Source organism: Polistes dominula, unplaced genomic scaffold, assembly GCF_049000335.1.
Source record: "Polistes dominula isolate Pdom_NZ unplaced genomic scaffold, Pdom_raw_medaka contig_82, whole genome shotgun sequence".
In the NCBI taxonomy this organism is placed as follows: Eukaryota; Metazoa; Arthropoda; class Insecta; order Hymenoptera; family Vespidae; genus Polistes; species Polistes dominula.
The window spans coordinates 6,581,228-6,601,993 of record NW_028301046.1 but is presented as its reverse complement, the minus strand read 5'-3'; the positions used below and the strand labels follow the sequence as shown (position 1 = coordinate 6,601,993).

At 33.9% G+C, this 20,766-nt stretch overlaps 1 protein-coding gene and 1 long non-coding RNA gene across 3 annotated transcripts in view; one reads left to right on the top strand and one right to left on the bottom strand.

Annotated features, from left to right (window-relative positions):
* Positions 1-678: 678 nt before the first annotated feature.
* Positions 679-17,381, top strand: LOC149031666 (uncharacterized). Its single transcript, XR_016177523.1, has 2 exons — positions 679-895; positions 2,721-17,381. It is a non-coding gene; the product is annotated as an uncharacterized LOC149031666 (long non-coding RNA).
* Positions 14,177-20,766, bottom strand: part of LOC107068164 (ubiquitin carboxyl-terminal hydrolase 48) — a 65,949-nt gene continuing 59,359 nt past the window's right edge. For both annotated transcript variants that reach the window (XM_089175265.1, XM_015324304.2), the window contains exon 18: positions 14,177-18,454. In XM_089175265.1, coding sequence (XP_089031391.1) covers positions 18,432-18,454 — 23 coding nt within the window. In that variant the 3' untranslated portion in view covers positions 14,177-18,431. The remainder of the gene's footprint in view (positions 18,455-20,766) is intronic.

The following is a 20,766-nucleotide window of genomic DNA, read 5'->3' as shown; positions in this document are numbered from 1 at the left end:
TTCGTGGAATGGGGGTTGGTCCTCCTCCGATAAGAGAAGCTCGAACTTCGGGAGGTCTGCCCGACATGCGCATTCTCTTTGCGACGGCCTCCCCTCTCCGACATCCTTATCCACACCCTTTCTAGATTTTAAACATTTCGTTCTTCCGGATGGTCGTGTTCGAAAGTTTAAAGAATTCTGCGAACACCTGCTTGAGTGAGTTATCTTTATTTTCCATTAATACTCGAATACAATTTCGATAATCATTAATACCATAATCATCGATCATAGAAATTATTTCAAATTAACGATCATCTATAAAACGATTTAAAAATATTTATTTAGCGATAAAAATAAAAAACCAAACATTTAGATATTTATTTATACGTAAATTTGTTGATAATAAACTACATAAAAAATGCAATTAGAAAATAACATTAAATTTAATACAATTTATTTTCTTAAATAAGTATAAGTCGTCGAGAAAATCAAAAATTAATAGGAAGGTAGTTGTGTGCTAGTAGAAAGATGAATAAATAGATAAATAGATAGATAGATAGATAGATAAATAAATAGATAGATAGATGGATGGATGGATGGATAGGTAAATATATATATATAGATATAAGAGGAAAAAGAAAAAAGAAAAAGAAAAGAATGAGAGAGAAAGAGAGAGAGAGAGGGAGAGAGAGTATAAAGTGGGAGAAGGAGAGGTCCGGTGAGGTCGATGAGGAAAGCAAGTTGGCCGCATCAGAGGCGGGTACCGAGCCGTCCGCGTTTCGATTGGTCGAGAACAGAGCTGCCTGGTTGCCACCCATCGGAGAGGCGCTGCTTGAAAAAATGCTGTCCCCTCCAGGCAGGAGAAGGAAAGTGAATGCGATGAAGCAGCAGTGGAGGAGGTGGACGAGAGGTAAAGGTAACGCTCTCCAGGCTTACGGAGCTCCCTTTCGAATGAACGACAGACGTATGTACACTCGCACACATACACGTGCTTGTTCATGTGCACTCACTCACTTGCTTACACAAACACAAACACAACTACACATTTACTCACATACACGCATATACACATAGCAATCTCTTTCTGTTTCTCTCGTCCCTCTTACCCTTGAGTCAGTTACCTCCCCTCCCTCAATAGGCAACCCCGCCTCGCGAGGGATGACTCCGGCCCTCCGTAGCCGCCATTACGGACTACTTCGAGGGATTCCCCCTGTAACTTCGACTACTGGCATACCGAATCTCCGCATCCCCATCCTATCACTCTCTCTCTCTCTCTCTCTCTCTTTCTCTTTCTTTCTTTTTTTTCTTTTTCTCTTTTCCCTTTGACAATTTTTTTTATCTGTAGATCAACCTAAGAACACCCCGTCTCTCTTCCACCTTTTCCCGACCGAGGGTAAATGCCATCATCTCCTGTCGGAATCTCAACATAGAAGAAAATTCTTTATTTCCAATTATATATCTAAAAGAATTTATGGAACTGTCGTATCAATTTATAATTATTTTTCTTATTTATATTAATTTTTGTTGTTGTAATAAACTTGAATTTAAATTAAGATTAAAATTTATTTATGAACAATTTGTTACAAGTTTATACTCACATGTTCGAGATAATAGTAACACGTGGCGGGATCTTCCTTGTACGAGGGAAAAATAAGAAAAAATAAAAGAAATAAAACAACACATGCAAAGAATCCTTAGCGAGTACATGAAAGATTAACGAGACGTTGTTGTCGTAGTTGTCGTTTTCGTCTTCGCTTCGTTATCGTCGCGTTTTATGAGGACGTTGGCTTTTTCCTAGAGCTCCCGTGAAATACTCGAAATTTTTACGATCTTATTTAGACTCTTTCTCTCTCCCTTTCTCTCTCTTTTTCTCTTTCTCTTTCTCTCTCATCAGTAACCGAGAGACTTTTACTCTTGCTATTAACTTCTATCTCATTCTCTCTCTTCTCTCTCTCTCTCTCGCATCTCGGAATTTTAGTTTCGATTCCAGTTTCCGCAAAAGGACGAGGAATGCCATGGACAAAGTCAATGTCTAGCTGCCGACAGAATGTCGCATAAGTTCGACGGCATCCTAATTTTATTTATCTGTTCGGCGCCGCTAATTCGATCCGTTTGATCTTCAACTCGATCTTTAAGTATCTATCAAATATCTACGTGACCGTTATTAAACAATCTAATAATTTATTCCAAACTCGTTACGATACTCATATGATTGTTATTTGGATTAAAAATACTACGCTTATTTGTTAAATCAAATTTGTTATTTGATACAACAAAGAAAGTAGAGGAAAATTGTATACACGATATGGTATTATTTATATACAACGTTCATAACGATTTAAATCACATAATTGAAAATATAAAAAGTTAAGTATCTATCTAACTAGTGTTTTAAAAATGAATTGATGAACAACTCGAAATAAATATAAGTCTAGATGGAAAAAAGAATATAGAAAAATGAATGTGATGAGAATGATAGAAAAAAAGAAGATGTAAAAGAAGAGAGAAAAAAAAGAATGAGAAATATCTAAAAAAGGAAACGAAATCCCTTTCGTTGGATTTTCCATTCTCGAGTTAGCAATCAGTACGTTGATCTTGAATCAGCTTTTCCTCTTTCCATATAAGCCGATACAAACACAGATATACTACACACGGAGCGAACAACAACAGTAGATAGATGTACACTTGTATATAAAACGCATGATACGGCGGTACTAATTACGGCATCGCGTTTCATATAGGGCTCCGACTTTCCGTACACGGGATTGGAATTTTCTTCGACGTCGAGTTCAAAGTCGTCGTCTTTCCCGGAGACCGGAGATATCCCGTACCCGGGAGTCATTGACATGGCGGCCAAAGACAACGACAACGACAACGACGAGAAAGACTTGGCCGCCGCCATTCGATGTCCTGCAACCATTGAAAAGATCATGGCCGATCGTTCGATCGATCGATCGATCGATCGATCGCTCGATCAATTCATCCAATCAACCATCCATTATCTTATATGCCACTTATGATTAAAAGTTGTAATCAATGAAAATAATTATGGTAATAATTATTCATTTATATGCGTCGACAAGTATTCACATGATTTTTAATCAAAGTTATTCATTTTGGAAAGAAGTATTCATAATGCTCAATATTTTTTTCATTGTACATTATATAACCCCGGAGGTATTAAATTTTGGAAAAAATTATACGAACTATAAATAAAAGATTGTAATGGAGAAACATATTATCATATTTATTCGATTAACATTAAAATTAATAGAAACGATAATGATATTAAATTTAATAAAAAACAAGCTTGCGTGTTTATTCATAACGAGTAAAATGATTAACATTCGTACGTCGATAAGTTAGCGTGTAATAATTTTACAAAGTGTTGACATAATAAATCAAAATGGGACAGACGTTGATTAACATTGGGAAAATAATAGTTAGTCAATTATTCATAGTTGTCTGTAAAGAAGTTCATACGACGGACAAAAACTCACGAGCATTGATAAAGTTTTTCGTATAGTATAAGTGTGTTATTAATCATTTCTACGTGTCTCGGTACATAGGTATATAAAATATCAAAATCTTTGACAAACGCAATAACTACAACGTTTCTACGAACGTAGAATTGTTTTCATAGTCGTCGTCAGTTATTTTATTTTTATTAAATCGATTAGATTAGATAGCAAAGAATATCTCGCAACATTGTGGAGAACAAGGAACTCTTTGAAAAAGAAAAAGAAAGAAAAGAAGCCGATTAAATTCAAACGCGCAGATTTCTTTCTTTTTCGCATAGGTGAGAAACTCGATAGGCAAGATTGTCGACACGATCGTCTCGAACGTGCGAGATCAAACGGGTATATCGTTTCGAAAGAGAGAACAGACAAGGTGTCAATAACGTCTAACGGTACGAAACGTGACGCACGAGCTGACGGGATTTCAAAGTTGCCCGTTCGATTTCTTTTTGTCCTCTAAGGTGCCGCCCTGCCTTTATTTCTTCTTCTTCTTCCTCGTTTCATATTTTGCTTTTTTATTTTATTTTCTTTTCCTTTTTATCTAACTCTCTTTCTTCCTCTACGCTGGTAAAATATAAAAATCTGTCAAGAGAAAAGATATTCGGTCGGGATGTTGCGAATTTAATTTCTACGCTAACAGAGTAGATTAACGTTTTCTTTAGAAACATATTCAACCGGGAATTTCTAATGTAACGTTCTGAAGATTTTCTAAACTCGTTGATCGGAAGCTCAATTTCATGGATCTATCCATTTAAAATCGATCAAAGTACATCATATTTCATGTTCGCTTGGCAAATAATTAATGTCGACATTCGTAACATTCTATATCTCGAATAATAAATAATGTCAGAATTTTCGATCTAAAATATTCTTGCTAACTGTTCAGATATATACATATACAATATTTATTAACTCTATTATTAATCTATTATGCAACGATACCTGTCAAATCATAATACAGATATCATTAACAAAAATCTTGACGTTATCGATCAAATCACATATTTCTAATTTAATTTTTGCATATAATAGAAAAATAAATGCTACCTAATTAGAACAAAAATTGTAAAAATGAATATTCCCGATTTGTTTTTAATATGAAGCAGTTTCCAAAGAAAAAAGAAAAACAATAAGAGAGATAAAAAGAAAAGAGAAAGAAAGAGAGAAAGGGGAAAGGGAGAAACTCATAATCCACGCGTCCCATGACCGATAATTCTATCATCGTGTTCAGCCTTAGCGCGCGTTTATTCCTAACTCTTAAGGGTACCCATGAAAAGGGAGAATTAAGCACAGTCATATTCGCAATTAGAACGCGTCCCGGAGTTAGCTCGTTTGCGGATTGTGCCGCGTAATCTCACGTGGTCTCACTTCACTGTCTCGCAGGAACGTTTCCACCCTTTCGCCCTTTTCCCTCGTCCCGTCCTTCATCATCGGATACAAGAGAATTCTCTTCTTTTCTCGTGACTCGAGATTTTTCTCATCACTTTTCAAGAACATAACAAAAAAAATAAAGAACAAGAGTATCGTTAAACGAGTTATCAGCATCGTTAGACGATTCATCACTATGACACCGACCATAATTTTTCTATTATTATCCTTTAATGATAGCCTAAATTTGATTGTCCTTTATCTTTACACCAATACCAATTATTTCCGATTAACTGACATTAAATACTTAAAACGGTAGGAAAGAGGGTCTCGTTCTTACTCGTTTACCGTCTTTTAACAATTAACTCTTTAGTCCGATCGACTCTAATCTTTAAAAAGAGAATTTTAAAGGAAGGAAAGGCTTTAAAGTAAACCACCATGGAAAATTATTTCTCCCATATGTATCTCTTTCAAAGTATCTGAATACTTCAATAATCCCTTTGCAAGATACGAGATAAATGAGTCAAAGCTTATCACTAAAAAAAAAATAAAAAAAAGGAAAGAAAAAAAGAAAACGAAATACATCCCTTTACAAAATGAACCTCTTTTTAACGGGGGGAGGGTGGGGTGGTTAAAAAAAAGAACAATCAGAATAGGAAAAAGATAGACGATATTTTAGATAAATTAGAATCGAAAAAATACAATAGAAACCACAATAGAGAGAAGAAAAAAAGGAACACACACACAAAAGTATCTTTTTTTAAAAAAAGAAAAAAAGGAGAAGGTCGTCTGTTAAGCGGCAAACGGTAGCAGAATCCTTTCGAGAGAAGTGACCGCCCTCTCTTTCTCTCTTTCTCTCTTTTGAGCCTCCGGTGATACCCTTTTTTTTATCCTTCCCGAGTTGCCGCGTCGTTCCTCCTCCCGCCTGTCCTTCTTCTTCTTCTTCACTTCCTTCGTCTCGCTTCTTAAATTCATCCCTCTCTCTCTCTCTTTCTCTTTCTCTCTCTTTCTCTTTCTCTCTCTTTCCTTAAGGCAGGGCTGTAAAAGCCCGCGCGGGTGCTTTACGAGTGTGAATAGACGGCCGTCCAATTATGCGGCTTAATTTAAATGGGATAATTGCATTCAGGGCTGGACCGACGTCCAGCATTATGCTTTACTCGCGTGGATTTATTTCTACGTGTATGTATGTGGATATAGTTTTCTCTCTTTATCTCTCTCTCTCTCTCTCTCTCTCTCTCTCTTTCCTTTTCTCTCTGCCTTTTACTATCCCTAACTTTATCTTTGTCTTTTCTCAATTCTCATTTTCTTTTCTTTTTCCTCTTTGTTATATGAGGGTGGGAAGAAAAGAGACAGGAGGAGAAGGGCGCCTTACCCTTACACATACGTAATTGGATCAGTTAGGAATATTCTTGAAAGTTAATGATCCCCCAGAAACACGTTACTATATGTTATTCACTATTTAATGCGAATTAAACGTAAAGTAATGATATCTTTAAATTATTTGTAGATTTTCTAACGAATATTTAAAGTAGGTTAATTAATGTTATTAGTCTTCTTTTTTTTATACGAGCTTTATTCAAATGCATTTATTGTTTGAAAGATCGTTATCGTTGGTAGATATGTATTTTTGATTTTTGTTACTTTATTTATTCGATAAGTTTAAATGTTGAGGATTATTTTTCTATGAATTCTTGATCACCCTCTTCTCTGTGACCCATCAATGAACCACGATGTGAAAATGCAACAGATGATGATAATAACGTGAAATACTTCTCGTAATCGTATTTTATTTTACATAAAATAGATGCATCTACTCAAATGGAAAATTTCATGTAAATCATCGTCAATGGTGGCCTACGGTTCATTAAACGTATAATATATGTGAGGATTTCGATGATTTACAAGTTTGTTTTTACGATTGGAAAGAGAAAAGTATTTTATGTTAATGTTACGAAAGGTATGAATTGTTTAAATCGTTAAAATGACTTTTGTTCTGTTCGTTGAATACTTTAAATATGATTTATTAAATCTTACATCAGCCTAATTTGAATAATAATTAAGAATATTGATATTATGATCGCTTTAGGCTACTGCACTATTGATTTTTCATTATATATTTTTATTTTTTTCGTTATAATCGAAAAATTGAATACCAATAATTTTCATAGATAAAATTGGAAATAAATTAGAAGGTAAAAAAAGAAAAATGAAGGGATGTAAAAGTGAACAAACATAGAATAATTTTTCGAGTTGAAAAAGGAACAACGAATCATGGAATGTTCAGGTTCGTAGGCATTGATGGAATTTCGAGAGAAAACGAACGAGAGTAGAGACGAGAGTCTTTCGGTGGCATAGTATTTTCAAAGATTCGCGGGATTTCGAGGACAATCCTTTTCGGCAAAGACCCCAAAAGACTTCCTGGAAAGTCTCGAGAGAGTCCTCGCGTTCCACGGAAGGATCACGAGGGCTTCCATATCGTGAAAAGGGCCAAACGTTCTAACTTCATTTTTCATTTCATACAATTTTTGTTTCTAAAACTTTTATCTAATCTTTTAAAAAGTTGACTGACAATTAATAATATTATATTAACGTTTTTGATATTTTATTAACATTTTGATCTATTCGACATGGAAATTCGATAAAAAAAAACAATTCCAATATATTTTATAACTCACCATCAATTATACGTTTCTCAATAAACGGTAATTACATTTAATAATTGTCAAACTAATTCTCAGATAATTCTTATTAATCAATTCAATATAAAAAATAATTATAAATAATATTTAAGTAAATATAATTACTTAATTAATACCACGATAAACATGTGATGTAAATAAATTGAAATAATTGAATTGTAATACAGCGCCATTTAATAAATACTTTCAAAACCTAGAGACTTAGATAACCTCTAAATAATAATTAATCCTTAAATTAGCAATAAAAAATAAAAAATAATCGCGATAAAAATTATCCTATATTCTAAGTTGGAAAAATCACAGGAAATAAAAAAAATTTCATTGTGTTGTTTCGGAGTTCATCACAAACCAATAATATGACAGTGAATTTTTATATAGATAGATAGATATATTTATTATATATTAGTTTTTTTTATATTTTATAGATAGATAGATAGATAGATAGATAGATAGATAGATAGATAGATAGATAGATAGATAGATAGATAGATAGATAGATAGATAGATAGATAGATAGATAGATAGATAGATAGATAGATAGATAGATAGATAGATAGATAGATAGATAGATAGATAGATAGATAGATAGATAGATAGATAGATATATTTCGTATAGACAGTTAGAGAAGCAATTATCAATTGCAGAAAGTTAATGTGATCGGTCAATTGGCACCAATGTCTCGGTCGAGTGCTTTCCCACAAAGTTTCGAGCGGAAGATCGGTTAAATTACGCGTTGTTGGAACGATAATTGGTAAATTTATCGTCGACGCTACGTCGTCATCGACGTCATCGTATTCGTCGTCGTCGTCAACGTCCTCGTCCACGTCCTCGTCCTCGTCCTCGTCATCTTCGTAGTCGTAATGGTAACGATATTCTTCATTGGCCTGGGACGAGAAATTAATTGTCTAATTATCGTTAATACTAGCCCTGCGAATTGTTAGGCCCTTTCTCTTTCTCTCATTTCTCCCACCTACGCTTAACGATTTCTCTTTCGCTCGAATAAAAGAAAACCCGTCTCTTGCCTTATGTCGAACGAATGATTAACAACACAGGAAACTTCGCATAAAGCTGTCGACAAAAGTCACGTTCGATGGAAAAGATTAAACGATGATTAGGGTAATAATCAAGGGTTATAGTAACGAGATACTGTCATCAATTATCAAGATAAGTTTCTTCTTTGACTCTCTCTCTTTCTCTCTGTTAAAATATCAAGCTGATTATCTATCAAGAAATATAATATGAATTTAGATACAATCTCTCATATAACCCTTATCAACAATAAAAGATCTCTAAATAAATTTCGAATAATCGTTGAAAGAGTATTTTTAATAACTTCGTTGAAAAATCTATAAAATAATATATTTAAAGTATAAAAATATCATAATAATAAAAGAAAAAAAATTACGTAGTAAAAGTATCCAATTAACAAAGTATTTTAACGTATGCAAATAAAATAAGTAAAAATTTGTTAGTTCGATAGAAAAGACGAACGATGAAGAACTTTAGTTAGTATCCACAGATTCGGATGTAGTTTAATTCAAGATAAAGACGAATTAGAAATGCTAATACCGAATGTGAAAAGGGGTGAATGATTAGTTTTTGCGTTATACGCCCGCTCGACGAAGGACTGCTAGCTAGCTAGATAGCTAGCTAGCACAACTTTTAAATTAGTTCCTCGTGGAAGGTGAAGTTCCGTTGTTAGAGAGAAAAAGAAAGAAAGACAGACAAAGAGAGAGAAAGAGATAGTAGCCGACGAATAACTAAACTGAAAGAGGGAGGTCCGTTGGCGAGGACGAAATACAAGATGAAGAGAGAGGAAAAGAGGGAAAGAGAGAAAAGAGAGAGAGATGAAATTCAAGGCGGCCTCACCAAGAACATCACAAAGGCATCACCGGCTACGACGTCGAACGGATTCTTTTGCTTTATTTTACTTCGTTTTTAATTCCTCCCAATTCCACAGCGAAGCCTCGAGGATGGGGGAAGCAAACGTGCAGCACGAAAAAGTTGGACGGTACGCGACGCGACTACTTTTCTACCTTTCGATCTCCTTCTCTTTCTATTTCTTTCTTTCCTTCTCTTTCTCTCTTTCTCTATCTCTTTAGTATCTAATATTTCGAATGATAAAAAACGTAACTTCAGAACTTTGAACTTTCGTGTTGAATACTTTGAACGACGAACATTATTTCTGATTTTTTTTTTTTGTAATCGAAAGGTCATATATGCCCATAATTATGAGAGTGTTCTAAGTCATATTTCTCTTGTTTCGAGATATTTAAAGAATTACATTTGAACACTCTAAATGAATTCTATATAATATTGAAATAACAAACACTATTTGACGATTTATTTTTGACAATATCCTGAAAATTACATTGAATTTATTTAGTTTAAAATAATGTAATGTGAAGTAACTGATAAACTTATTTTTTTTTTCAATTTTAACTTAGAACACTTTCATTATTATGAGCACCATATCATCACCGAACGATCGATAGATCGATAGATAGATTTATCGAAAATAAATAAAATAACGAAGAAAATGAAAGAATGAGAAGGTTAAAAATTTCTCTCTTAGCACCAACAGGACCTGGTGCTAATGTCATTATAATGGCCCGTCAAGTCGTCCGACCATTTGTCTCGAAATTACCGAAAATAAAGGATTTCAGCGGCAGCTATTCGGCGAACGAGAATTCCACGCTTCTTCCCGCTTGCAAACTTTGCGAGAAATTGCGATTTTAGAAAAAATGGATAAGCGAATCGTTCTCCGTCTCGGAATCACTGGTGACACATTATAATGACTTATGTTAGACTAGTAACCAAAATGAGATGAAATAAATCGAAAGGTTCGATTATTTTAAATATGTATTCTTGTTTTTTTTTTCTAGATATCATTTGAATAAAAGTAAGGATAGATTTCTAAGACAATAATTCCAAGAATTTACTAAAAAAATATCTCAGTTTTCTATATAAAGGATAAATAAACATTTATTAAGAAAATTAATAAAGATCAACAACGAGATTGTAAAAAAAGGAACAATATACACACAACAAAATTTATCGAATGTGTGACTAAAGAATGATATAAATGAAAAATAACGTTGGAACTTTTAAAGTACTCGTATGATCGTATTCGAACATAAAAACAACTCTTACAATCAAAGTGTAACTAAAGATAGAATCAAAGATCAACATCAAACGAGAGAATTACTTTAAGAACGTTCGTTCTAAGAAAGGAAAAAAAGATGGAATATAGAAAGAAAGCAAGAAAGAAAAAAAGAAAGAAAGGAATAGAAGGAATAAACGGAAGGAAAGGAAAGGAAAAGAAAAGAGAAGAAAGAAGGAAGGAAGAGTACGCTAAGGTTTGTGAGTTAAAGGAGTTTCTGACTCCCCTTCTTTTCTGTCATCGTAGTTGCTCCTTTTCACGATTCCTCTTGGACGTTGATAACCGATCGATTAATTCGAGCCGAGTCTTGGGTACGAAGCGCCTCTCGCTTTAAGCCTCCCTTTTCCTTTTTTTCGTTGGTCGAGGGCCTCCTTCTTAAGTCAGATCGCAGCAAGATGGCTGCGGGCCCCGGTAAATAAGCGACTGTCATCTGACGCCCGCAAAAAGCAGATACACCGCGGCAGACTGGTCTCCTACTCCCCCTTTTCCTCTCTAACCCCACCCCACTCCACTCCTTTCTCGTGCCTTTACTCGCTTTTATTCCCTTTCGTTTATCCTTCTCTCTCTCTTTCTTTCTCCTTTCGTCTTCGTTCCTTCTCCCTACGAGCCTACCTACTACTACCTTCCTCCCTTGCGAGAGTTCTAAAGATTAATTACAAAAAATCGCTGCGACGCGAATTGGAAACGTCGTTCCACGAACTGTAAGCGGTCGCGAGCGGAATGAGAGAACAGAAAGTAGAAAGGAAAGAGGAAAAGGAGAGGAAGAGGAGAAGAAGAAGGGTGGTAGTGATGGTGGTGATGGTGGTAGTGGTGGTGGTGATCATGGTGGTGATGGTGGATACGTCTACCGATAGACTTTTTCGTTCGTGGTAGATGGTCCCCAATAAGCGATCGACTGTTTTAGGATCTGCTGTTGTTGCTGATGCTGATGCTGATGCTGCTGCTACTTCTACCAACCTACCTCGCGCGAGTCCCAAACAAGAGCACCGATGATGTGACAGCTGTTGTCGTCGTACCACTACGACTACTTCAATCTCTTGATGTTATTCCGATACCAGCAGATCGATACTGAAATTTATTGGGACTCTTTCGAGATCGTATAAGCATCAAGTCCCTTCGTGTCTTTCACGCGTACGTCAAATGTACGAGGCATTTACAGTAACAGCAACAGTCAGCAAATGTATACGCAACGAGAATCTGAAACTTTTTGATAGTAGTACTTTCCTTTTACGATTTTTTATTTTATCTACCGATATTTTGTTCTTTTCCTACGCTAAGTGTATTCGTATAAGATTTTTTTCTTATTATGTTTTTCTTTCTGTTTTTTTAAAGATATTATTTTACAAATTGAGAGTATTCATTTAAAATCAATTAAAGTCAAGGTATATTTGAGAAGTATTGAAAAATTGATTAAATAATTATCATAATATTGTAATCGTTTAATGGATAGTATTATGAATTTTGTTAACGTGTTATTTATTCAGATACGTACACGCTCCTTTTGTTTTTTCGATGTACACATTACAACATATTTCTCTATTTCTTATCGAATCAAAATTTTAAATAATTATTTCTTTGAATTCTCATGACACCAAACGTCATCTTCTATCTTCATCTTACTCTCTCCCGTCCTTCCTCCCACTTCCCATCCCAGAAATATCTAACAGCCAGGCGTGAATATAAAATCAAACTAATTAGAAACACGCAAAGGAAAACGTACTCGTTAATTCGCTAGAAAGTCGATTAACGAGTACCGATGCAAAATAGAAATAAATTATGTTGAAATGTTTGCGATAATGCGTAGAGATTTGAACAGGCCGATGGTAGAAAACAAACTCGAAGAGGAAACGTAACGAACAACCAGCGTTTCTACGGAAGGAAAAGGATTTACCATTAGAAACGAAGGGAATAAAACGTATAAAATACTTTTCCTTTACGTATATATTATAAATAGAATATACAATAATACTATGTAGGATGAGTGTAAATGAATTCGTGGAAATATAATACGAAAGCTTAAGAGAACGATACGCAAGGAATATGCTTGCTATACTTACAGAATATATATATGAGAGAAAGCCAGGAAACGAACAGAATCCAACATAACTGCGATTTAATTGCACTTAATTAACACGTATCCACTCCTGCTCGAGCGAACAACCCTCCCTCTTTCCTTCCTTACAAGGATAATGCTACTTGCCTCTAAGAGAGACTTTGTTACAATATTTTTTTTTCTTCTTCTACTTCTTTTTCTTCTTCTTCTTCTTCTTTTATGTATGCTTCCATTTTTTCAAATCATTCCACTTTTATATTTTATTCGGCCTACACTTTTCCGTCGATCGGATCTTTTCGCTTCGACGATGTTCTATAGCGAAGAAAAAGAAAAATATGTATATATATATATATATGAGAGAGAGATAGAAAGGAAAGAAAAGAGGAATAAGAAGAGGAAGAAGAGGAAAAGTAAGGGAGAAGCTGAAGCAGACAAGCCCGCGATGTATCCAGTCTACTAATGAAACGGTATTTCTCTTTCACCACCCACTCCCACCTTTCCCTCACCACTTCTCTCTTTCTATCACCCAACGCGAGAATATCTCCTTTCATTTGTCATCTCAGCTTTGCGTTTGACTAGCCAGTTTTCCCCCATTGTCTGCACCTCCTGAGATAGTTTTGTCTTCTCTTCCGTGGCACCAAAATCCGAAGAAGAAACTTTCGCGAAATCTCATCGAGAAAGTTCACAATTTGGGTAATAATAACAAAAAAAATCTTGATAAATGTAAATGAAGAAAATAAAAACAATATATAGCGATGGCAATAATAATAATAATAATAATAATAATAATAATAATAATAATAATAATAATAATTTATTGTTATAAATGTTAAATCTTACTTTCCCTTCTTTTTTTTTATAATTAGTTTCGTTGTAAAATATAATTATTATAGAGAAAAACTATTTTTACGGTCAACACTTATTTGGCCTTACCCTTACCGACGCCTCCTACCCCGTGTACCTCCCTTTTTTTCACCTTCTTCTTCCTCTCCCTTTTCTTCATCCTTCCCGTCGTTGTCGTCTTCGAGACAAGAGTTTCTGTTTTCTTCGTCACAAGCAAAACTCGAGACAAGAGAGAGAGAGAGAGAGAGAGAGAGAGAGAGAGAGAGTGAAAAAGCTTTCTGTTCGACCGTACACACCACCACCACCACCACCACCACCCACACCACCATCACCACCGTCTCTTTTACTACTCTTTCTCACCATTTTCTATTTTTTCTCACTCTTTCTCATCCTTTGACAAGAAAAATACGAATAGAACCTTCAAGCATAAGATTTCTTTAAAAAATTATTTTAATTCGAATAATAATTAGTTAATTCGTATTTGTAATTTGATTTTTATATATACACTCAGTAAATAGAATTTTTTCATCTGCTTTAACATAGTCAAATAAATTGGAACCATTAGAGGGAGGAAGAGGGAGGTAGTGGAAGGGTAGGAGAGAGGGATGATTTAACAAGATTAGGTAGCCATGGGCAAAGGATACCCAGAATATAAAGCTTTGTTAATAATGTGTTCCGTTTGTAACGAACAAACGTTCTCTTCCATCCCTTCTCGCGGAGAAACGCGGAGAAACCGCGTACCGTTCGGTCAAGATTAACGCTCGCATGCGGGCTCTCGCATTAGGGAAAAAGCTTTGATGAGCATGACATTTGTTAGGATTAGTAAGAAAATAAGTAAAAAAACCTGGCACGGTCGACTACGATGACTACTACTACAACAACTACGACCGACTACAAGACAACGAGGAGAATGAGTTGAATCCGACGGTGAAAATCTGCCCTAATAATCCGACGTGATTTTTCTTCACAAACTTTCATGCTTTCATTCCTTTTGTATTTCTCTCTCGTTCTTTCTTTACTTTCTTCTTTTCTTTTATTATTTTTATTTATTTTTTCTTTAACCCATTATCCGGCAATGCTCATTTTTGGGAAACATTTAAAAACTTTGTTTCTTCTAGTAACTGTAACTTCAGAATGAAATATAATCATTAAAATAATGAGAAATCGTACCACGCGCTCTGTAAAAGTAGTAAAATTAGTTACAATTGGTTAGTATTAATATCATTATAAGATTAATTTTTTTTGTATTTTTCTATTGTGACGATTAATTTGTTAACAGTCTTGTATAGACATGTTCGTTATAATCTTTTAAAACGCAACAATTTCAAAAAACCCACGTTTGTAGAACACATATTTTTTTCTTATTATAATTCATAGAATATCGTAGAATTCGTGAAAAAAATTGAACTGGACCAAGGGGTGTTTTTCCAACAGTCATTTTGTAGACTGATAACCGACACACTTTAGGTGAATTTCTTCAAGAATGCACCGATTTTATTGACACGCAGGTAACTTAGATCCCACACAATACGGGTACAATTTTAGGAGAAAAAAAATAAAAAAGAAAAGACTGGAACACCGTGTATATATATACACACACCTATAGTAATTGCTCGATCCATCGATTAATTATCGAAGTTTTCGTTGTAAGCATGCAAGCAAAAGCCACTACTTCTACTCTGTTCCTGGCTTATGTAAACCTCGTCGCCTATCGTGCACGATTTACAAGTAACTTTAATTACGCGGTGCCAACTTTAATATAGTTAGACCCATTGAACTGCCGGCTAGATTGTTTTACAAAGTAAATGAGGCAATGATGACTCGAAGCTTTAGGACCACCTAGCAACCTGGTCCTCCTCCTCCTCCTCCTCCCACCCTTTCCTCTCTGATCCTTCCATGCTACTCCTACTTCTACTCTTCTTCTTTTTCTTCTCTTCTTCTTCTTCTTCTCCTCTTTCAGACTCTTGCTTTTAAGCTTAACCCCTTCAGCAGCAAGCATTTTGAAAAAAAAACGGCCAAAAAAATCTTTTTTTTTCATAAAAGCATAGTTTAGAACATTGTTTTGACAAAAAAAATTTTAAAAATACAGAAATAATCAATATTTTTATGTTAATTTTGGATTTTTTTCCATGGAAAAAGGTTATATTTTATTAATAAATAAATAATTGTTATAGCTTGTAAATGATAAATATCAATAAAACGATTCTTTTTCTTTGCTTTCACATTCTTATTTTCAATTTTATATTATATTTGAATGTAAAAATCATAGAAATACAAAAATCGGCCGAGTTTTGGGCGCTCGAGTTAACTCGAGCGTGCTGCTGAAGGGGTTAAACTAATTAACGTGCGAGTATTTTACTTCTTCGTAGCTATAATATATATCGAGGAACCATAAGTCGATCTTTATCGTCATCGTAGTCATCATTATGTCCATAGTTGTCCTTCCATGGAAGCAACTATTACACTGAGAGATAACATTTTTTTATTAAATAAAAATCTTCTTTTAATGCAAGAAATAGAATAAACCTATTATGAAATAAGCATAAGTTGATGACTGTCGTCATCACCGTGATCATAGTTATCCTTGACTCTGAGAAAAAAGATTAACCCTTTGCACCCCGCACGATTCTCGACGTTGGGTAGCAGCTACTCCGCGCAACTTCGCGACAGAAACGGCACATTTACAGACCCTCGTATTATTTTGTATAACTTTTGAACCAAGTAATGGATTCTAATAATATTGGACTTATATTAATTAGTAGACATCGAGAAATATATTTTTACAAAAAAAATATTAGTATTTTATTTTTTATAATTTTATAGAGTATGATAAATAGTGTTTTAACGTTTAGCTATCCTTCTAATAAAAAAATTGTATAAATACATGGGTTGAAAATTTGTAATTGTTATTACAAACTCACAAAATGATATTTAACAAAAGAACTTTTACCAAAAGAACTTATTTACCAAAAGATGAATAACATCCGATTTTCTGGAAAGTAGCGCTAAAAAGTGCAAAAAACCCGTTTACATTTCTTTTATATATCTTAGTAATTTTACTATATTTTGATTTGATGTCTTGTGCCATTTCAAGAGAAAATATCAGGGAAATATGCATGTGTCAAAAAGTAGTGCTAAAATAACTTAATTCCCCGTAATCACTAATAAACTTTAATGTTCCATACGTTGGGACATCAGAGTTATAGGCTAGAATCACGATGTCTCACACGGTGAAACTGCGGGGTGCAAAGGGTTAAAAAGCTGAAGAAAAAATTTATGAAAAAAATAAAGTAAAACACATAACAGTGTCTGGATGAAAGATTGGCAATAAAGATAAACGAATTTTCATACAAATTAAAACTCAATTTTCCGCTTTATTATTATTATTATTATTATTATTATTATTATTATTATTATTATTATTATTATTATTATTATTATTATTATTAATAAATGATAAAGTATTTTTACTCTTTCCTTATTTTTCTTTCTTTATCATCGTCTTAGATTAAATCTACAATCCTTAATTACAAGTTTTTTATTTTTCTTCACGATAGAAATCACAGAGCGCACTTAGCTACAAACGCAGTTTGGATAGGTGTGTATGTTTTATTGAGCAGGGGTTGAATAAGGGAGAGAAGGGGGAGGGGGATTGTAATATATTTACGAAGAAAAATGTATTATCAGCGAAATGACGTAAAATGAAATCTTCTTCTTCTTCTCTATTAGAATCAATATCATACGAATTTTCATTGTGTATCAATCCTAACGCATAATCTATATTTAAAAAAAAGAAGAAGAAAAAAGTTAAAAAAAAAGACAGGATACTAAATTATAATAATATACGAATGTCTTATCTGTGTATGGCTGTAATCATGTGTCTTGTGTGTATGTTTTGCGCGATAGATCAGTGAAAATGCTTTTGATTACTTAATAATTAAAATCTTTTAAAATAAACTATACGATGATCTTAACCTTTTCGTTACTACCACAAACAACCCATATAAAATACGGGTCTTATATACATGCAAAAAGGCCCCACCGATCTATAATAATATAAGAGTAGTATAGAATAAAACCATATGCCCCATGCACGAGCAAATTTTATCTGGAACGATACTTATGGTAAAGCATGCCGTAACGAAAGGGTTAAAGGGATACCTTCATCTCGGTGAGTATACATAGCACCGTATTATGTTTGCACGTAAATCAAACAACTCTATTACTATCGTCTTTTCTTTCTTCATATGTATACTTTAAAGAATATAAAATAAGCATAGAGACAAACGGTATTTGTGCAATTATTATCGATCAATTTTCTAACAATGACCGATTTTTTTCGATAAAAAAGAAACGAAAGACGATATTTTGTTGTTGTATGTTGTTGTTTCTTTTTTCATGTTTTTTTTTGTCTTTTTTCAATTTTTCCTATTGTTCACTTTTATCTTTCTAAACGAATTTACGTACATCGTGCGATGAGAAAAAAAGAAGAAGAAAATGATGAATGAAATTTCAACTACGATTTTAATTTATTCTTCTTCTTTTTCGTCTTTAATCAAATAGAATGATGTATTGTAGCACGATATAATACATATATATATATGTATGTATATATTTATATACATATATATACATAAACACACGTATCTATGAAGTATTTATATGTATATATGTATTTACATAATATTATAAGCTGGCGTAGAAAAATATTTTATGCCGCCCCCATTGGGCCTTATCCGTTTATTAAAACCATTTTAAGGTTTTGCAATGTAATATTTGGCTACTACCAAAAATCTGGTTTCGCAGATCAGCTTGGCACCAATTCGGTTCCTGTAACAAAATAAAATTCAATTAAATTATTTCCATTGTACATAGTACAAATATTGATTGAATTAAATTGTTTCTTTCGATCATAAGCAATTCAATGTTCTGAAATAATTGCATTAAAGATAAAACGATATTCCTAAATTTTTCTAATTAATTTAGTGTTAATGTTTCATTGATGCCGGATATAATCGACGCTAATTGGGAGGATTTAAATATCTTAGATTTATATAAAAGATGTTTTTAACTTATTGTGAGACGTAATTACAAGGAAAGTGGTGAGGTTTTATTTCAATCAAATACTCAAAGGATATTGGACACTTCTTGTAAAAACTACAAATTTCGAATTTTTTTGATCATACGTCTCGTAATAATATTAAATGTAACGTTTAATACACGTAATAATATTTATTAAAATTTCTTATGTTCATATTGATGATTTTTTTTTCTATTTGTATCATATTTCATTCCGAGTTATCTTAAAGTTTCTTCGAGTTTTCATATAAAAAAGGGAGGAGGAATTGACTTCGATGCATTGTCCTAACTATTGTCTTCAACCGAATGTGTATGTGTATATCGTGATTTCCAGAAGAGTGAACGTTCGTCGGTTAGGCGAACGAACGAACATTTTGTTGTGTCCGAAAGAGAATCGAACAGGGGAGTTTGACTTTTTCGCTCGGCTGACTTTTCCGAAAGGTTTTTCTCAATCCTTGTAGTATATAAAACCGGAAGTTAGCCAAAGTTGAACCCTTTTCCATCGTATATACTTTTCTTCTTTTCTTTGACTTTTTCTTCCATGGCTCATAGAATTTCTTTTGGGGAGAATACAAAAAAAAAAGGAAGAAAATGACGAGATAAAAACTCGAAGTTTCGTATACAAACCGTGTACAAACAATTAGGAAAAGAGTGTTCGTACTACGTGTAAAAAAAACAGTAACTTTTTTTCATTACAAGACCCGTTTTTAACCTTTTAGGCACTACGCGCCACTACAGTGGCCTTCGTGGATGACATCTTTTAAAATATATCATACCTAAGTGTATTATTAATTATTAAAGTAAATTGTTTAAGTTAAAGTATGTACAATATATTTTAAAAGAAAAATTATAATTTAATCATTAAATACTTTATTTCAATGTACTCGCGTAGAAAACATCATTGTCTGTACAGAGAAACAGCTCCGTGCAACATTCAGCAGTGCCTAAGAGATTAAAAAAATCTTACAAATCCTAAAAAAGAAGAAAAAAAATGAATAAAAGAGCGGAAGAGATAATTTCAAGGTCGATAATATCCAAGCTTTTTAAAAACATATTAAGAAATGAAATAGACGTAAATTAGAACGATACATATGTATATTGAAAAAAAAGAGGAGGGAAAATAAAAGAAATTTGAATAAAAAATTATATATAGATCGTTCAAAAAAAACACGATGACGTTGAATTGATAAAAAAAAAGTATCAAACGTTCTCATAACTGACCTATTTTTCTAACAACCGTCAAGGTCGAGCTTTACGAGTGTTGAAAAGAAAAAGAAGTGGAGTGAGAAAGGGGAGAGAGGAAGGGGAGGAAGAAAAGGAAAGAAAGGGAAGAGACATGGCTCGTGAGGATGATCAGGGTTAAATTGATGGGTAGGTCTCTCGATGTTACGAACGTACGCGCGCGCGCGCGCGCGCGCGCGCGCGTGTGTGTGTGTGTGTGTGTGTGTGTGTGAGATGTTCTTCTCGATCCTCCCTCAGCACCTCGTCTTAGTTGACTATGACAAATAATTGCCGAAGCTTAACATAAGCCAGAGGCAGTATACTTAGCTAATAGCAAAAAAGGATACGATAGAGCGTTTGTATGTTGGTGTGTCGCTCTTTCTATTCTTTCTGCTTTACCTTCTTTCTTTCTCTCTCTCTCTCTCTCTCTCTCTCTCTCTCTCTCTCTCTCTCTCTCTCTCTCTTCTATTTCATAGTCACCCTTCCTGGTTCCCTTCGTCATTCTAAAGAGAAAGAAACAGAAAAAGAAAGAAAGAAAGAAAGGAAGAGAGAGAAAGAGAGAGACGACAAGTTCCACCGTGAAATTCTTGCGAGAGACGTTTCTAATATAAAAAGAAAAATAAAAGAAAAAAACACAAGCCAAGATGCATTTACATCGTACGCATAAAAACCTTTCTTTCCTACGTTCGGATGCTGGAGAAAGACGGTGCTTTATTTCTCGCCTATATTTTAAAGAAATAGAATAGTTTCCTTTTTATACGACTTCGACTGTCATGAGATATGTCACCAGACGTTGAGAATGAATTTACGTTTACATTCTATTGGATTGTTCGGGGACAGTA